This window comes from Stylophora pistillata, chromosome 4 (genome assembly GCF_964205215.1).
Source record: "Stylophora pistillata chromosome 4, jaStyPist1.2, whole genome shotgun sequence".
In the NCBI taxonomy this organism is placed as follows: domain Eukaryota; kingdom Metazoa; phylum Cnidaria; class Anthozoa; order Scleractinia; family Pocilloporidae; genus Stylophora; species Stylophora pistillata.
Window position 1 is genome coordinate 18,093,230 of NC_142522.1, and position 17,989 is coordinate 18,111,218.

The 17,989-nt window shown below is 39.5% G+C and overlaps 2 protein-coding genes and 1 long non-coding RNA gene across 3 annotated transcripts in view; 2 read left to right on the plus strand and 1 right to left on the minus strand.

The window, feature by feature from the left end:
* Window positions 1-3,120, plus strand: part of LOC111325535 (small nuclear ribonucleoprotein Sm D1) — a 3,814-nt gene extending 694 nt beyond the window's left edge. Inside the window, exons 3-4 of the mRNA XM_022929365.2 lie at window positions 1,905-2,096; window positions 2,635-3,120. Of these exons, the coding sequence (XP_022785100.1) occupies window positions 1,905-2,096; window positions 2,635-2,711 (269 nt within the window). The 3' untranslated portion in view covers window positions 2,712-3,120. The remainder of the gene's footprint in view (window positions 1-1,904; window positions 2,097-2,634) is intronic.
* A 1,321-nt stretch (window positions 3,121-4,441) lies between these two features.
* Window positions 4,442-14,893, minus strand: LOC111325458 (neuroendocrine convertase 1). The gene is made up of 12 exons (XM_022929271.2): window positions 14,576-14,893; window positions 13,221-13,325; window positions 12,763-12,888; window positions 11,700-11,799; window positions 11,324-11,361; window positions 11,120-11,196; window positions 10,849-10,937; window positions 10,439-10,611; window positions 9,747-9,959; window positions 8,352-8,452; window positions 7,531-7,761; window positions 4,442-7,248 (listed from the first exon to the last, which is right to left on the minus strand). Exons 1-12 carry the CDS (start codon window positions 14,783-14,785, stop codon window positions 6,207-6,209), a joined length of 2,505 nt encoding a protein of 834 aa, XP_022785006.1. The 5' UTR covers window positions 14,786-14,893; the 3' UTR covers window positions 4,442-6,206.
* LOC111325468 (uncharacterized) lies at window positions 7,144-10,988 on the plus strand. Its single transcript, XR_015999637.1, has 3 exons — window positions 7,144-7,283; window positions 7,512-7,782; window positions 8,363-10,988. It is a non-coding gene; the product is annotated as an uncharacterized LOC111325468 (long non-coding RNA).
* Window positions 14,894-17,989: the final 3,096 nt, after the last annotated feature.

Genomic DNA, 17,989 nt, shown 5'->3' on the forward strand with positions numbered 1-17,989 from the left:
CTCTGAAAAAGTGTCGATCTTTTAAGATCAAAACTTGCTCAAAAAATCGAAAGTTTGCATTCAAAACACACCTCAGGGCCAGATCTTGCTGTTTGGCTGGAAAATGCCTTCTCACTTTATCCGCGAGCCCTTCTTCTTTTTGACGAAAGCTAGTGTCGCAAAGACAACCTTTTCCTCGTTTATGACCGAAAAGAATTCTGGCAAATTCCACCACAACTTGAGAAGGCAACACCTCGCATTTCCATTTGAACTCATTATTATAAGTGTCGGGCCACCCAGTCCTACCAGCAAAATATCACATCGATCATGACTTTTGCCACTCAAAACTGGCCCAAAAAGCCTTGGTAGGTCCTGGTAGCCATCCACAGATGGGCCAGAGACATGAGTTCACTTGTGAACTCGCCAAGCTTGCATGAAAGCATTTTGGCAGTCCAGTCTACATGAAACCACCTCTCACCTCTGTTTTCTTTCAGAGGCTTGCCTCTACCCACATTCCAGCTTAATGATGCTGTCCTGAGGGCTTCTGTAGAGGGAAAATGGCTCAAAAAACACTTATAAATGCGAGAAAACGAATCCATTTGAACGCATCCAAACATAAGCGGATGATCTAGGTCACGTGACCCCAAAGTCTGAACCCACGGTGTCTCAAAACTGCAAATATTGTAAGGGATACTTCATATAACAACAAACAAAGCGAGCTTAAGTTTTGTATGGCCAAATTATAAGGTTCTTTGCCTGCTGGTAAAGGGTTAAGATGGTGTAAATCAAAACATATGTTTTCTTCTCAGTTCTTTGTAACTCTCCATAGCTCAGATACCATGATTTGGCAGCAAGATAATTTCTAAAATTAAATCCTACCTGTCTTTTTTCCGTGGGAAATTAGTTGCCTAAGCTGAGTTTCCAATGCCTGGCAAGGTTTTGATCTTTGTTTGGGTCATGACCTCAGCAATATTGTGACACTTCCTTCTTACAAGCTTCAGATTTATAACCGTTTTCTCTGAAGTCCCTGTGCAAGGAAACATTATTCTGTAGTAACTGTTGCAAGGGTGAAATATGTCATCAATTAACAGACACAATGATATTTGTGGTTTTGGTCTGTGGTTTGATGGTCCAGGGGCTTGTTTCTCAAAGGTTCCTGTAACCTAACAGGCCCTTAAAGCTGTCCTGTTTTCATTCAAGATAGAAGTTTCAAAAGTTTTGAAAACTATACTTAAAACTATCTACTAAAGAAACAAAATGAACTGGAAAGGGTGCTAGAAACTGCCCCTCTATTCGTTAAATTTTGCTTTTAAATTATGGACTTTTGAGTAACAGGCCCTAGGTGAGGATAGTCCTGTGAAGGGTTGTTGAAACCATTATAAATGACTCAACAACATAATTATAGGTTGCTGTCAGAGTCAGGCATAGAGTTGTTTTTCAGTTTAATGTGGCAAGCCAGTTTTTGAGAAACCTCTTGTAAGTCACAGGGCTCGACACTAACGTTAACAATAGCGCACTAGCCACAGACTAGTAGAAATTCAGTTTTGGCCAGTGGTTTTTGGTTTCCACTAGCCAGTTTGGCTAGTAAACAAACTGACATTGTCGTAGCATCTAAGATGTTACCAATCACTTGGCTAGTAAGTTGAAAAGTTAGTGTTGAGCCGTGAAGTCAGTAAATTAGCATTCCAGGATCCATCTTTGAAAATGGTTGGTACTATTAGCCAAACATAGAGCAGAGATCAAGTCTTAAAGGCTTGGAGAATATATTTAACATGTATTTGATATTCCTGGCTGAATTGTCTGATATATTGCAATTATTTCCAGCACTTCCCTCTACTTGGACCATCTCACTTAAAAATTAATCATCACTTGAGAGCTCAAACCAGTAATTTTGATGAATGTTGTTTTTCTCCCTTGAACTATAGGTGTGGATATGAGTATGAATACACACTTAAAGGCTGTGAAAATGACTATAAAGCACAAGGAACCAGTACAGATAGAGTCACTGAGCATCAGGGGCAATAATATTCGCTACTTCATTCTCCCAGAAAGCTTACCATTAGACACACTTTTAGTTGATGATGCTCCCAAAGCTAAGGCTAAAAAGAAGGAAGCAGGTATGTTCTTGTTGTTTTTCTCACGTTACATTCTTTTTATTAAGTGGTATTTGTAATTGTTTTTCTAAGACTAAGTCTTAAGTCATACTTCAGTTAAGAGCAAGGCTGTGATCATTTGTGTCCCCTGCATTTTGTACTGAAAATTAGTCTTTAAATTTTTTCTTTCTTTGTGGTTTTCTTCAAAGAAATACTCCAGATCAACCTCTGCAATTTTGACAATCAAGGCACAAATTCAAAACAAAACAAAAAAAAGACGATATCAAAATTTACACAGTGCTTGCTTTTGGTGTACTACATTATCAAAAATAGAAATGCCACGAAATGTTACTTAACCTGATATTTATATCATTGAAGACCAATTTGATAGTCCTCTTTGTACCATGGATATTTTTCTTTCTAAACAATGTTGCTCTGACCATATTAAATGATAATTAAGAGAAAAATTTGAGGTCTTCAACCTTATATTGAAGTGCACACTATATTTTATTGTGTGAAGGCTGGGAAAAAGCTTTAAACTTATTACATTTACATTCGATAGCTGCCAGAGGAAGAGGTCGTGCTCCTAGTGGGAGAGGCAGAGGGCGTGGAAGAGGCAGGGGTAGAGGAAGAAGGTGATTAAAATCAAGATTGCAAAGCTAAAACATTAACATCTGAAACTGGAGGATCCCTGAAGTTACTGTGGCTTTTTTAATTTTACAAACTAAAATCCTCTTAAAGCTGCTAAGGTTTTGTGGTGAGATGATATCATTGACAATACTGTGTACTTTGTTAGTGATAGCAGCTTAAAGTAAAATGTTGTAGCATTCATAAAGCCACTGTAATGAGGCCACAAGGACTAGTCTCTACTACACTATCATGTAGGATTGCACAATTGTATAGCTTCAGAACAAAGGAATGCAGTGGAGTGGCTGTAAGGACTTAACCTGATCTTCAGGAAAACAGAAGTTTGATGACAAAGAGAACAGTTTGCATGCAAGTTCTTTTTGATTTGTTATTAAAATGTAAATAAAAGTTTTTGACATGATTAGATGGTCGAAGCCCTCACTGACCAAACTATACTGTTGAAATGCTGAATCCCCCCATGCACAGAACAGTGTTTAATTGATGACACATGGAATGAAACATTTCTTGATTACCAATTGTGTGTGATAAAAAAGGCTTTTCAATTTGTTGATCACATAAGAGGGACAGTCTGTTGAAGTGCATAGGAGCCCTTGCTTACAAAGCTTAGATAGCTTGTGATCAGGCCCTTGTTATTGGTGCTTCTGTTGGAGCAATTCTTCACTTGAAAGGAAGTTCGTGGCCTTGAACTGATCCAAGCTGACACAGGGTCTCGCTCTAATAATGCAGATCTTTTACTGACTCGCTTCTCTCAAGGACTGAAAGTTCTTTTCCCCTCCCCCCAGGAGGAGAAATGCTTGAGCTGCAGGGCCACATGTTTTAATCAGCAACCCGCTCATAGGCTAAAGTTTAGAAGGTTATTACCTGTGGCGAATATGGTATACAAACAATACCCAATCAACTGTCTTCTATCTTGTTTCTAGATAGATTTTGGGTTTAAAAAACAGCACTACAAAGTTTTCATTATTGTGGTTGATTTAACATTAACAGGGTATCGGCGATCTTAGATTTAATGAGCAATGCTCTAAACGCTTTCTTTCTGGGTGTTTTTTCAATGTTTTGAGCGGCAGAGCAACCCAACGCTTGGAAAGGAGAAAAGTTCTTGTTTTGGGGGCTCAGTGGCCTTAATTTCATGTTGGCGAGATACACTGAGGAGAGCAGGCACGAGTAGGAAAAGAGGACAATGACTATTAAAAGTGAATTTCACGGATGCGGAGAGCTGGCAAAAGCGGCATAGATACAGGTTTTTCGAGGGTTAGCACTAAAGCTTATTGAAGACGAAACTATAACATAACCAAAGTAAAGCGAGCGCTCTGATTGGTCAATTTAGCGTCCCCCATTTGCCCATGGGTGTACGCTGTTGACGTGAGCAAATGCAAAGACTATTTTTCCGCGCGCGCTTGTTTTTTCTGGTCGCGTAAGATTTGTTAAATAAAAGGGAACTCTAGCTACAATGTATCAATGTTATGTTATAAAACAAATGGTAAACACCACAGCGTACAATATTGAGTTATGGATACACTTCGGAGGTTTGCTAAGCACTCAAGAAGCTAGAGTCTTACGCTTCTTTCGTGCTTAGCAACCTCCCGCGTGCATCCATAACTCAATAGTGTACGCTGTGGTGTTTACCATTTGTTAATTAGTGTTCGGTGCCTCCTGAAAGTATGAATAGCACCTAAAGGACTGGGTCATTAATAATGCTCTCTGGCTTGAGACAGCGTACAAACTGTGCAAGAACACCCTTTTATTTTCAAACCCTAACATTTAATACTTCACCAAAGGACAGCTATTCCTTGGTTGATTTTTTTTTTTTTTAGTCTTCGTCACAAACCCGTGCCAGTAAGCACTGGTACAGATTAGGCTACTGCATTGTAAACTTAGTTGACCTACCACAGCCTAATTAACTGTATTTACATAGACAATCGTGTTGAGCAATCATCTCAAGTACGTAATCAAACCCACTACACCGGATTGGATCTGATTAGCGTTAGCCAAAACATTCATTATTCAACTTGGTAGGCAGCAATTCTATTTCTTCCTATCTTCAGACGTTAAGAACTTCACCTTGCAACATAGCCTCTTCTGGCTATTTAAGACGACTGGCAATCCACTTTTAACTTCATAGTGTTACTTGTGCCATTTACCTTAGCTATCCTTGGTCCTAAATTTTATAAGATTCTATTAAAATTTTGAGAATAAATCACCTATGCATGTGACCCATGCAATTAAATAAATTTGAATATGAGGCCTTTGGGTTCAGTTACTTAAGGAAGAGGAATAATGACTCTGAGTCGCACTCACTAGTGGCAATTATATAGTATCACTCGAATAGCTTATAGTAACATTCACAACTGAGGTCTGTATTCAAAGCACACGCTTCGCTAGAGCCACTGCACTCATCCCAAATCCTTTGAGAGAAGCTGTGCTGAGAATCATACTGGTGTAAAGGTTCGCACTGGTTTATAAAAACAGGCCCATACTGTCTTTTTAAAGAAAGTTTGTGGACCCTGTGACGTCATTTAGTGTAATAACATGTCACACGATCTTTCCTGAGCAATCACAAGGTTGTCTCGCACTGTGAATATTGATTGTTATCTGCATCAGCAGCACAAACAAACACAGGTCGAAGATTGATACCCTAACCGTCCAGTGTTCATTATCCTTTAACACAGCACTCGCCAACACACCACTGACATCGAAGAAACTACACACGACTGCGCTCTTAGAACGCAGGTTCCGGGTGAGGCATAGTGTAGTAAGGAACACTGGTCAGGTTACGTGAAGTGTCGTAAGGCATTGATAATTCTTGCCAATGACGGTATTTCCGGATCCACGCTAGCTTGTATTGAATATATATTGACCCATCCTTACAGTCTCGTGTTTAAGCCAAATAGGAAGATGAAGGGAAATGTTTATTCTTCAGCTCTTAAATATTTGTTTTGAGCATCTCCGGAAACTCGAAGAAAACTCTTTAAACAATAACTAAGAATGCAGGAAAGGTGCAAATCTTTTGAATTTTTCTCCAGTTTGCACAGTTTCTCGCCCAGCCAGCTGAACTAGAGAAACCGGATTTCAAGATATCAATTTAAATTGTGCTGCTTCTCATACAACACTTTATAGACAGAGAGGTAGGGAATTTTGCCTCGTCAAGAAATCTTCCTTTCTATAGATTGGCATTTTTCCATTAAAGAATAAACATTACCTCAAACTTCAAGACAGTTTGATCCTATTGACGATATTTTCATCCATCAATTTGAATTATCTAATTTATGCTCCACCTCTTTTTACCTCGCCCGTTTTGCCGCTTTGGTTCATCCAGATACATATTCTCGCAGCTTGACTATTATTTACCCATCGTTACTCGCGCTGAGCAACATTTATATATAAACAAAAATTCAGCTAAATTAAACTCTGCCTCATTCCAAACACTTGTACCATGTATTTTACACGCGTAAATAAGATTCATAAAAAAATATTCCCACAATTTAATTAACTTTCTTTCTTTAACTTGTTCTTCTTAGTTTTAAGATATTCTACATAAGATTTGCCAGCACCTCGTCTACCAAAAGTTCGAAGGTAATTACCATAGACATTGTATTGTAAAGGATTACGATATAGTGTGGTCTGTCTCCAAGCCGCTGGTTGATAAGCCAGTTGGTCGTTAGTTTGCACTACTGCAGGGTTATTCAGTTGCGTAACATAACCTCTTGGATTTGCAGGAGCTACTGCATAGTGATAGTAATTAGCTATTTGATTCTGTTGGTAGTTAGCTGGAACATAGTTGCTGTGAAGAGGTTGTATAGGTGAGAAAAGAGCTCCCTTAGATGATAGTTGAGGATTTATGTTAGCTTGCTGGTCTGGAGTGAAGGTGTTTTTTGTTTCTCCTACTTTATTGTTCGACGTAAATTGATCACTGGGTGTTTTTAGTTCTTGATGTAGTGGAACTACAGACTGGGGAGCAATTGTCAGGACGGAGGGGTTTGGAGCTGGAGAAGTTGTGTAGGTTATCACTTGAGGTGCGATATATTTCACAGGAGTAGGTTGAGAGGAAGCAAACGTGTAAGTCGGTCCGCTAGGAACTGTTTGGTGAAACTGTGGTGGCGCCGGTGATTCGGGCACTGGAACCGAGTCACGTGGTTTGTCAGGATGTTCTATAGGTTGGTGATTAGGTTTTTGTCTAGTTCCATGTATAATAAGCTGCCACTCTGTTAGAAGGCCATGATTTGGTCTGTTATCTCCAAGGTCCTTTATCTCTAAGGTCCAAGTTCCTCGTGGGTCCTCGCCCCATGAGTGCGTTGTCATGAAGGGCCACTTTGTAAAACCTTCATCTGAGATGTCCTCTTTTCTTGGGGACAGCAAGCAAGATTTAGTTCCCATGGGAGATGTCAAGTACACAACTAGGTCTCCTCGCCGTGTATAGTCCAAGCTTAACATGAGTTGCACGTGTTCAAGGTAGCGAATCTCAGCAGCAGTTCCTGAGCATCCATTCGAATGCATTGTTATCTTCAATGGCTCGTTGAATTTGATAGGTCTAAAAGGGTACGGAATACTGCGTTATCAAACGTCGTAAGTTATTGCTCTACACAGGTTTTTGAATTTTGAATTCTGTTTTAGATTGATTGTTCTATGCAGTATCGTTCGCTTTTTCACTGAAGTCATCTATTGGCTGCTTTTGTCATTAAACATTCCCTAGCAAATCAAAATTGTTCAGTGAGGTATTATCACTCGTGTTTAGTAATTTCATTTGCTACTTCTGTCTAAGCAAAATTAATCGCTCCGTGCTTTTGTTCACAGGAATCCAGCAAAAACTTACTTGCGGTCCTGATTGATTTGTCCCCTACAAATGGTCTTCTCAGGTACAGTTTTAAACGTGTTAGGTTTAGCTAATTCAACAATCTTTGCAGCAACTAACAGTCCGAAACCAAACTTCCTGTTGACGTGTAATCCGACCCCATTAGCGCTCCAGTCCTGATCGTGCTTCAGTGGTTCCCAGTTTGATGTCCACACCACGATATGCTGCACATCACGCCACGTCAGGCGAGGACTGTGGCAAAAATATAACAAAGTAAGATTTGTGCAAGGTTTTCTGTCGTTTAAGCACTTTTGGTTGAAACTCTTCTAAAATGTTGTTACATGTATTTGTAAAAAACGGAAGGATTACAGCGACAGACGGAGAATCTCGTGGTAGACCGACAGCTCTACTCTTTATGGGTGAGACAATAATAGAGCACACAAGATGAAATCTTGATTCACCATTTGATACTAAATGTTTTCCATTCTTAACCTTTGCGCTTCTGTCACTAACCCTAAGGCTAGTTGGTGTTTGTCTGTTCTTGCAAGCTGTCATTTCAAGGCTCTCTTCTGTTTAAACGGACTAAGCCTCTCTTAGTGCGTCTTCGACAGGATGTAGTGTGGCTATGGGATTGTATTGAAATATTGGACTGAACGCGCATATTTGGCTGTATAAACTACCAATTAGAATCAAGCTGTTTTTCCAAACGATCCAACGAAACCACCAGTGCAGTCATTATAAATTGAAGAATTTCCCTCGCCACTTATCGCTGAATCCATCTTCCCCATCAGTATGAGATTTAAAGGCCGCGAAACTAGCTAGCAAAGTGTAATAAACCTTACTTGACTTCCAGGGCAAGAGCTATGATTCCTGCAGCCAATGGAGCCGATGCAGAAGTTCCCGTGTGTCTTTCTGTACATTCGTTATGTAAATCTGTTGTGACCTGAAAATGAAATTGAAAAGCCATCGAGGGTCTGGAGTCTCCTAATTAGCATGGTTTGACTGTTATGGCTCTGTTTTTGCAACCTATCGCTCCTTTTACCTCCTGTTTGAATCAGCCCTTGAGACCTTTTTATTATAATTGGATTAAATTATGAAAGGAGAACTGAGTCATTCTACCGTTTACGATCGACAAACAGTCAGCCCAGCAGACCGGAGAGAGCTAAGCCAACAGAAGTTTTTTTTAAAGATTAGATTTCCATTCTTCCACAATCTCACTGAAGTATGATCTACCTCGGCCAGTAGCCTTTCATACTAAAATGACACAGTTTTGACGCGCGCACTTTATTGGAAAACCCCGTATGGGAGTTTACAAACTTGCTAGATGATAGTGTAGTCTGATCGTCCGGGAGAGTGTAGTTCTGAGAAGGACTGTAGTCTGTCCTGGTGACTGACTTTTAGACAACCTTAGCTGAACTCGATAGTTGTTGTTAGTCGAATGTTTTAAGTCCGGTTCGTAGAAGCTGATTAGTCAGTTTTGCCGTAATTTTATTGGCTGCAAGACTCAAGAGGCGTAAGTCGGTCGTCATTGGTCGTTTCGATCCGTTGGTAAATTTAGGTCGTTCTATTCGGTTCGTTTGCAATGTTAATATCATGAATGAGTCGATTTTATGGTGGTGGCAGTAGCCGACACCTGTTGAGGGGATTCAGTTCTTAGTTAGTAAACCATGTTTCCGGAGTCAGTCGTTGAAAGTAATTAGTTTTGTAGGTTAGGCATTGCGCAGAGTCCCAGCGGTCAATAGTGTTGTTCGTAAGTCGATGATGTTCAGCAATGTGACTGGTGACATCACCTTTCCTCGTTGCATAGAGTTCAATTTTAATGCGCTATATAAGAACTTATTATTAAATTAAATTGCCCGTTTGTGTTCAGTCAGTCTTTTTAATTTGTGAGGTTTCTGCTAGCTTCTCCGATGTAGAAAGCGTGGCAGTCGGAGCAATTGATGTTATAAAAAGCTCCCTGTCCGTTCCTCGGTTCGTCCTTGTCTTTGACGTTTGTTAGCAGCTGACGTAAAGTGGTCATAGCTTTGTGGGCGACACGGATATGGAACCGGACTAAGAACATTCGACTGACGACAACTATTCGTTTGACTCTGGACGGATGACTTCCGCTCAGGTTGTCGAGTCGCCACTACCGACAACAGTTCTTCTCAGGACGATCAGACTCAGGACGATCATATTACACTATCACATGTTCCCCTCGGGTACGAACTATTTACTGTAAAATTTTATATACTTACAATTCGTTTCTCGCCGTGTGCTCCGCTACTGAATGTTGTCGCAAGTGTAGATGAACAGCTTTCTGAATACCAGGGTGACTCGCCGTGATCGGAGGCAGAGCTGATTGACAAGGTGTAGATACTGTCTGTGTAACCATCACAGTTACAACTATCCTCGTGCCGACCTCCATTGCCTGATGCCCACACAAAAATGGAGCCCAGTCCACCGCGACCCTAAATCAAGTCACAAACAAACATATTAGTCGAATAATCAGCGCTCATATCTCACAAAGTCGTATCTACATGTGTCGCTGATGCACTCTGGTCTAGTAAAGGCTCGGTGATATGAAGCTCTAGTGAGCCTTGACAATTCACATTCACTCTGTGCCTCGTAATTGTACATCAGAAAGTAAAACGTTTGTTCTTCTTGGCAACCAAATTAACCGTTGATGCTATGAGTAGTTGGTTGCGAGATTCTGCAGAGTTTGTAGCTAGTTGAGACCCAATTCGTATATAATGTATGACTATTTGTTATAATAGAGACGAAATTAGAAGGAAAAGCCACATTATGGGCTTTTGGGGTGAGACATAAGAAGATTGTGAGATTGATGATTTTTTATTTTTAAAGACATTTATTATGGTCCATGATTACCGTGGTTATTTTGAGGAGCTATATTGTAATACCAAGAGAATGTGATGGTGGTGCACAATACCTTTGTGATACCATTTTCAAATGCAGCAGCAGCCAGAGTCCCAGGTCCCTCCACAGTGGCTCCGTCATCGCTAGGCCCCCAACTTGCAGAGTAGATGTCAATGAACTGGGGATTAAGACTTAATGACGCGGCTTCTACTTTGTCAGTCACTCGGCCGTCAAGCATGCGCACTCCTGTAAAAATATATTCACACTATGTTAGATGGCTAAATTACTTACAATATGATAACGAAAATGTCACCGAAACACTGAAACCATTTGTAGATCATCAGGAAGAGTTCTTTTCCTTACTTTCTTATATTATACTAAGCATATCTCAGCCCTTTGCATTGATAAAGAAACTGGGCTTCCCTAATAAAAAGCTACGAAGGCAAAAAGGTAAGCTTAACCAATAAACCCGACTTTTTTCACCTCCTATCTTAGCATTGTAAGCCACGCCTACTCCACAGATGGTGTTGTTTGCTTGAGCCGCAACTTCCCCTGCACAGCGGGTGCCGTGTCTGCAAAAAATAAAACAAATAAACAAACCACATCTTTGATTAAAACAAGTATTTAGGAGTCTAGTATGTATCGTCCAATAGTCAACATAATGGCATCTGCCGTCCCTTCAGGTTTTAAGCAGACTGTCGATAACAATTTGTAAGTCATACAATGATTATGAGTAAAGTTAGAAATGACTTACTTATTTTCATTAGTGGCATCATAACGAGGAAATGGGTCACCATCTTCTCCATTTACATCCCAACTGGCCTGTGGATCCTGTGGAGATCAAATTGACGGCAATTATTCATAGAAGTACACATTCCGAACACGAAAATCTGCAATTAGAGCTTTTAAACTATGCATGCAGTTTGCTATCAGCATAAAACCGGCGATTTTCACTTACGTAGTTTCTGATGAGGTCCGTATGATTGTGTTCAATACCTGAAGTGTGGTGAACAAAAGGAAACAAACTTTAAAAAAAAAACTTATTAAAAAACTTATCAGTGACTGTAACATTGAGTAAGTCCATCGAAAAATGATCGCAGTATATCATTTCACTCTTAATCGGGCCTGTTTTGCGTTCACTGCCTGCTTCAGGCAAAAGCTTCAAGACGGCTGTTTTAAAACTATTTTGTGACAACAAACACGATCCTCATCGGACTCGTGCACACGGAAATTGCACTTACAAAAGGGAACACCGAGTAGATTGAGGTGTGGCGCTTATTCGGAGTTAAAATTAAATAGCATTATGAAGTTAAATGAAGGAAAAGTCTACGTACCATCATCCAGAATTGTTACGACAACACCTTTTCCTGTGATCCCTTGATTCCAAACGGGGAGAACATGTACATCTAAATCCAGATCTGCTCTTTTGTCATCCTGTCCGATAAAGATAAATTGATCTGTTTAAGATCTAAGTCAAATGGTTTTACCGGTCTTTAAGAAATATAAGTTTTGTCTGCGACTCAGTCCAACTCAGGCAATCTCTCTGATTTGAAGAGGGGATCAGCTGGGAGTGAAGTATTTACGTTCTGGTAAATTTATCTCTCCAGAATCTTGAATGGGAAAAAAGCTGCATGCATATGTGACTTAGCTATCTAAATATAGTTCCTATTCATTGGTAAAATTCACGCAAATCCCCTGAGGATTTTGGACGAGGCCCATGTAGTTGAACTGAGTCACAGCGAAGAAGCAGTTTCAACCTCGTTTGGGTTACTAATAAAGGTTGATTGAGATCAAAGCAAATTTTTTTAAAATGGATGGAAAATGAGTACTACACATCAAGAGAAATTGGAAACAAATATCATTTTGATGTTTCTGTTTCCCACAGCGCGCCATTTCGGAACGTATTACGTCACATGAATAAAGGCCGGGGTAAGTTTCTATAGAAACTGCAGTGCTGCGTCGGTGAGGGCATTACCAAATAATTTGGTATTATCAACTGAGTTGATAATGAAAATTGGCCACCGTAAAGAATTTCTAAGGCTTAGGTTTCGAGTGTTAGGGCTAACGGTTCAACAGCGACTTAAGAAACTCTTCACAGTTTTATCAACTCAGTTTAAACTAAATTATCTTGTGATTACGTCACATGTTTGATACCAGATTTCTCAAGAGGATTGTGGGGGAAAAAGTGGAAACTATGAAACATGACACAATCCAAAAGAGAGGCGAGAAGCTTAATCTTTCTTTAATCTCTCGATCTATTCATGAAAAATTCCCTATTTTGTCGCCAAATATTTAGTTAACAAAATATCTCCAACTGTTCCCTGGAAATTTCTTCCGGCCGTAAAAGATTTCCTCCCTGTGAACTGATAAAAATCGATTTGAGTCAAAATAACTCACCAGATACCACTGTCCATCCCATAAAGGGTCTGTAAATCGAGGCAGGATCCCTCTGGCAACCATTCGGTCGTGAAAGTGACCTCTTTTGACGCGGATTTTCTCGTGTTGTTGTTCCGCCCAGATTACCTGTAAACCAAATTATAATTGTTATGAAAACCTGGGCTGAGTCATGGTATCACTTTGGTCATGATTAAACCTCACTGCGAATGCACATTTCAACTCCGAAACTGACTGATTCTTACTTTACTGGCTAATGCAGTAAATCAATCATAAAGTTTTTTTTTAGTTTAAGCAACAATACTTTTTCAAATTTCCTTTAGGTGTAAAAAGTAAATCCGCTTCAGACCTTTATTTTCTGAGCCATTTAAAAAGAAAAAAACGGTGATGGTACTGAACAAGAAAGAAAGTCTTAGTTTTCGTAAAGCATGTTTTAGGGCATGGCGAATGGTGAATCTTACCTTCGGATCCTGAGTAAGTCGTTCTGTCCTCTCATTTGCACTCCTGCGGGAGCGATGCGGCAACTCTGCATGTTCCAGATGATAGAAGCCCTCCAAAGTACCAATCTGCAAATGATGAATTGATACGGATAAATAAATGAACAGATGTCACTTCTTTCCTAGTGCATCGAATAATTTTTGGTGAACTTAAGAAAAAATTTTATGTAGACGGAATGTCAAACTGAGACATTTATTTAACTAATCTCAATGATTACTACTTCAGAACATTTTATCAGGGACATGAAAAATTTACTGACTCATTGCCAGGCTGCAGTTGCTAACTTTGAAAAGAATGTCTTCCAATGTACTATAGTTTCAGTAAGTGGATTTTTCGATGATTAACTATCAATTTCCTGTTGGTTGTTATGAATACCCAGGACTGTTGGTGTTCCTTTTAGAATAATAAGTAGACTTTAACAATAGTTTATTTTTGTAATTTTCAACCGGCAGAAGTCATAAAAATAAAATAAATCAATATAAACCTCTATTTTAGACGTTTAGGTTGGACATTAGATCCGAATTGTAGCAGAATGTTTTTACAGCTTTCCGGAGTTTGACAATAAAGACAATGGCGAAATTTACGTTCTTAAAAAATGTTCAGCTGTTTTGATAAAATCAGTGGATCGTGGGGAGTGTCTCGTTGAAGAATGGCATTTGAAAACTTTTATTTTTTTCGCACCAAGGTAGCACTAGTCAAGACTTGAAGATGAATCAGTGTCAAGAATGTAGGTCGAAGTTTGGTAATGAAGTCACCGGCAGAGTTCACATAAGAAAAAGAGCTTCCACCTGAAAAAATCCTCGTTTCTTTCTAAATTTTGCATCTAGAGGAAGGTGTTGAATCACTTCAGAGTTGTTAAGATAATGAATTGAATCAGTTGTTAATATATAGGCGAAAAGGTGTTTCAAACATGTGGTTGCATTCGTTGCTAAAGAGGGAAACATCGCTCCGTAATCAACCAGCTCATAATATTTAATATCGGCTTTGTAGGGTGTAAAAACTTTGACGATTTATTTGTTGATTTACAGCACCGGATTTCCCTGAAAAGTGCCGGTACAGAGAGAACAAAGTGAGATAAGGACGGACAAAGTTCTGTGCTGAACAACTTCACGGCGATTGGGAAAATATCGAGATTTGTTGTTGACCGAGTTCGTTGTCTGACCTGCCGCCCGGTGGCCAGTGTTTGAGAGCCAGGCAGGCAAAAAAAACACATAATACTACAAATTTATATTAAAAACGACCGGCAAGTACTTGTAAATCCTGCAATAACATGCAGTGAAAAGAACCCCGTGAAATCCATTCTTTACTTGGTACTTACTGGTTCAACTTTGTCAAATCCATGAGAACGAGCAATTCGTTTGGCAACCTCAATTCCACCCTCCACCTGTATCGCCCATCCGTTGGTGTAGACTTTTTCTCTGTTGTTTCCGAGCTTCTGGGCGTGAACGCTGTTCTGTTTGGGCCACGCTGCGACGAAGACATATATTATGATCTTGGCGAGGCCCAAAGCCCGTACAACTCGAAACATCGCATCGCTCCCAACTTTTTCGTGAAAGAAATCTGACCGAGAGTCGACGGAAAACTCTGGCTATTTATTATTAACGGCAACGGATGTTTGGTTAGTTGCGGAGGTCATCTGTCGTACGACTGGCACCTGTCACTTACTGTTATAATCAATTGATCTTTATCACCTCTTAGCCAATCACAACTTCTGACGTAAGGAGGAGAAAAGACTAAACTCAACGAGGGCTTTTGAACGATCGAAGCTTTTTCGACAGTTTTGAAAGGCCAATTTGAGGAGGTAGCGATCAAACATTCTGTGAAACAGTTAGAAATTTATTTCACAATACCTGCCCCTGAAACCATTTAAAGCTAATTTGAAATGTTTCTGAGTTCAGGCTGATTGTGATTTTAATCACGAATTAAGCGGGACGATTGTTGGAACATCTGCCTGGGTTTTTCAAAATTCTGACCAAATAATTAACATTGACGAAGTTTAATCTTGACGGCAAGTCTGTTGCCCGTTTTTTGGGGTTTATCAGATAATTGTACATTCAGACTGCTTGTGAGAGCAAGTTCAAGGTAATGTGCATTTAATGAATGTCCTGAAGTGTGAAAATTAACAATGTACTACACGAGAATTACTCGGCAAACATGTTTTATAAACACGGATTATCATAGTGAGGGGTTTGAACACGGAAGAATCTGGAAGACTCCGCACCACAAGATCAAGTAAAGATGTTACATTTTAACGCAGTGACTCTCATTTACATTTTATGACGGATTTCATTTCAGTATGCGAGCAAGTTTGTGATTAATGTAAGCGCGTGAAAACGGAACGTTTGATGTCAAGATAAGTTGTAGCCTTGCTTGCCTGAAGTACGAACGTGCGCCTGATAGTTAGCAAAAACTATATAAAGAATGTGGTAAGCCGCGCTGATCTGATACTGGAAAAAGACTAATGTAGTACACATGGCACTGTGTAAGAGAATCCATCACCACATTAGCTAGAGAACGGAAGACAAGACAACATCCTTTTCAGCTCATTTACAGATAGATAAATTGCTGCCCTCAAGAAATTTATTTCGCCATTCAATGGCCTTTTCCAAACTAAAGACGCATTATCCGTCTGGACAAACTTGTACAAACATTTGTAGTTCGTCTGATTATACCTCTTTCAGTATAAAGACGAGCGGGTACAAGACGCATTATAAATCGAGACGAACACTCCATCCTCTAGTATATGAATGGAAAATCTCACTTGCGTTTCATTTGATTGATGTAAGCTTCCGGAACAGTCACAAATATCTTGTATATCTTAAAAATTTCCCTTTTTATTGCTAATACCAAACAGTACCAATGATTGACTGAAGTATCAAACACGCAATGAAAGCATAGAACTAGCTTACACTAATAAGTATATCGCTTTTAACGCTGCTTTGTTGTGATCATTCTAACCCTGAAGTTACTTCAGTATAAACAACTTTCATATTCCATTTCATTCCAAAAGAACATAACTCCGGAAATAGTTAAAATAATGCTAGTGCAATTAGTGAAGTGTTTTTTCAACCCTACGGTTTGTTCTTCCTGTGCTAAAACTTGTTTCCGCCCACAATTGTCTGTAATGTCTGATCCAACAGCTTTTTGTGGTCTTCGGCACAGTCAGCTAGTCATTCTCTGCTTCATTGCCGCCATCGTGAATACCTCACTCTCCGGCAAATAATTTTACCTCGCACACGTTGAATTCCGAGCGGAGATCTTTGCTCGGTGCTTTTTTTTTTATTCCTGTAAGCATTTATATTTCATTACCCTGGTTTTACATTTCTCGTCCCGTCGACTAAGCCTCGTTCTCGGGCCTTTATTCGGCACCAGATCTCTGACTTGTTAGAAATCTGTAAAAGGCTATTTATAGTCAAATCAATCGCTGAACACTTTAATCTCCCAAATCATTCTAAGCAGCATATGACTGTCTGCCGCCCTCTCCCTACATCTAGGTAGTTCAGGAAGCTGCAAAACTCCTGAACAAAAATGTATGTTTCAAATCGGCACTCTTAATTTCCACGGTATCAACGAAGGCTTTTTATTCAACTAATTGATCTCGTTTTCTCGTTACCTTGTTCCCACCAATAGCGTAACTTCATTTCACACACAACCCACATTTCCTCTATTCGCTCAGACGAAGCCTAACGCTCGAAACGTTGCGGTGGCCAATTTACATTATCTATTCAGTTTATAAAATCACATTATCTTGTTGTACCCCCACCGACACAGCAACACAGTTTCTTTAGAAACCCCTTTTTTTCTATTAACAGTTCCTATGATAGGTGAATTTAGAGGATTTGATCAATGACCGCTTTTTAGAAAGAGGTGTGTAATATAGACCGAAGTTGAAGTGACTGTTTATTTTCATGTGATTGGTTATTTTTTTAAGTCAACTCAGTAACAGTTTTAACTACCACCGAAATTCAACTTTCACTGATTAACAATCAGAAAACCGCGCGCGCAGCATCAGTTACTTCTGTTTATTTGATTTGCCTCTGTGACGTCAGTTAACGCGGACACATCATTCAAATCTTTCTCAAGGCTATTTAACAATTATTCCACGAGCGCGCGTTGGATATGAGATGATAGATAGCCAACGAGGCGCGTAGCGCCGAGTTGGCTATAATCATCTCATATCCAACAAGCGCGAGTGGAATAATTGTTTTATTAAAAACGTTGAATTAAATTAAATTTTATTAAATTTGTAGCTCCCTTTTAATTTTAAGCTGACACGTACGCTTACCATATTTGTAGATTATGGTATATTGGCTGATATACCATAATGGCTAGGTCAATAAAAAGTCTTGAATTGCGTTATCCAATGATCTAGTTTTTAATAATTAACAATTATTCCACGAGCGCGCGTTGGATATGAGATGATAGATAGCCAACGAGGCGCGTAGCGCCGACTTGGCTATAATCATCTCATACCCAATGAGCGCGAGTGGAATAATTGTGTTATTAAAAACGCCCTCAAGAAATTATTATTTTGTGAGGAGAAACCGGATTTTTTAGCTCCCTTTTGATTTTAAACTGACGCGTACGCTTACCATATTTGTAGATTATGGTATATTGGCTCATATACCATAATGGCTATGTCAATAAAAAGTCTTGAATTGCATTATCCACTGATCCAGTTTTTAATAATTGCGATTATGCTTTTCGTGACAGTTTAGCAAGCATTTTTCAC

Excerpts from the sequence above, each read along its gene's own strand:
- LOC111325458 (XM_022929271.2), bottom strand. The coding sequence starts at position 14,785 with ATGTTTCGAGTTGTACGGGCTTTGGGCCTCGCCAAGATCATAATATAT. Across the intron at positions 12,889-13,220 it reads GACTTACTCAGGATCCGAAG|GTAATCTGGGCGGAACAACA; the intron begins GTAAGATTCACC and ends TTTGGTTTACAG. Across the intron at positions 10,612-10,848 it reads TTACAATGCTAAGATAGGAG|GAGTGCGCATGCTTGACGGC; the intron begins GTGAAAAAAGTC and ends ATATTTTTACAG.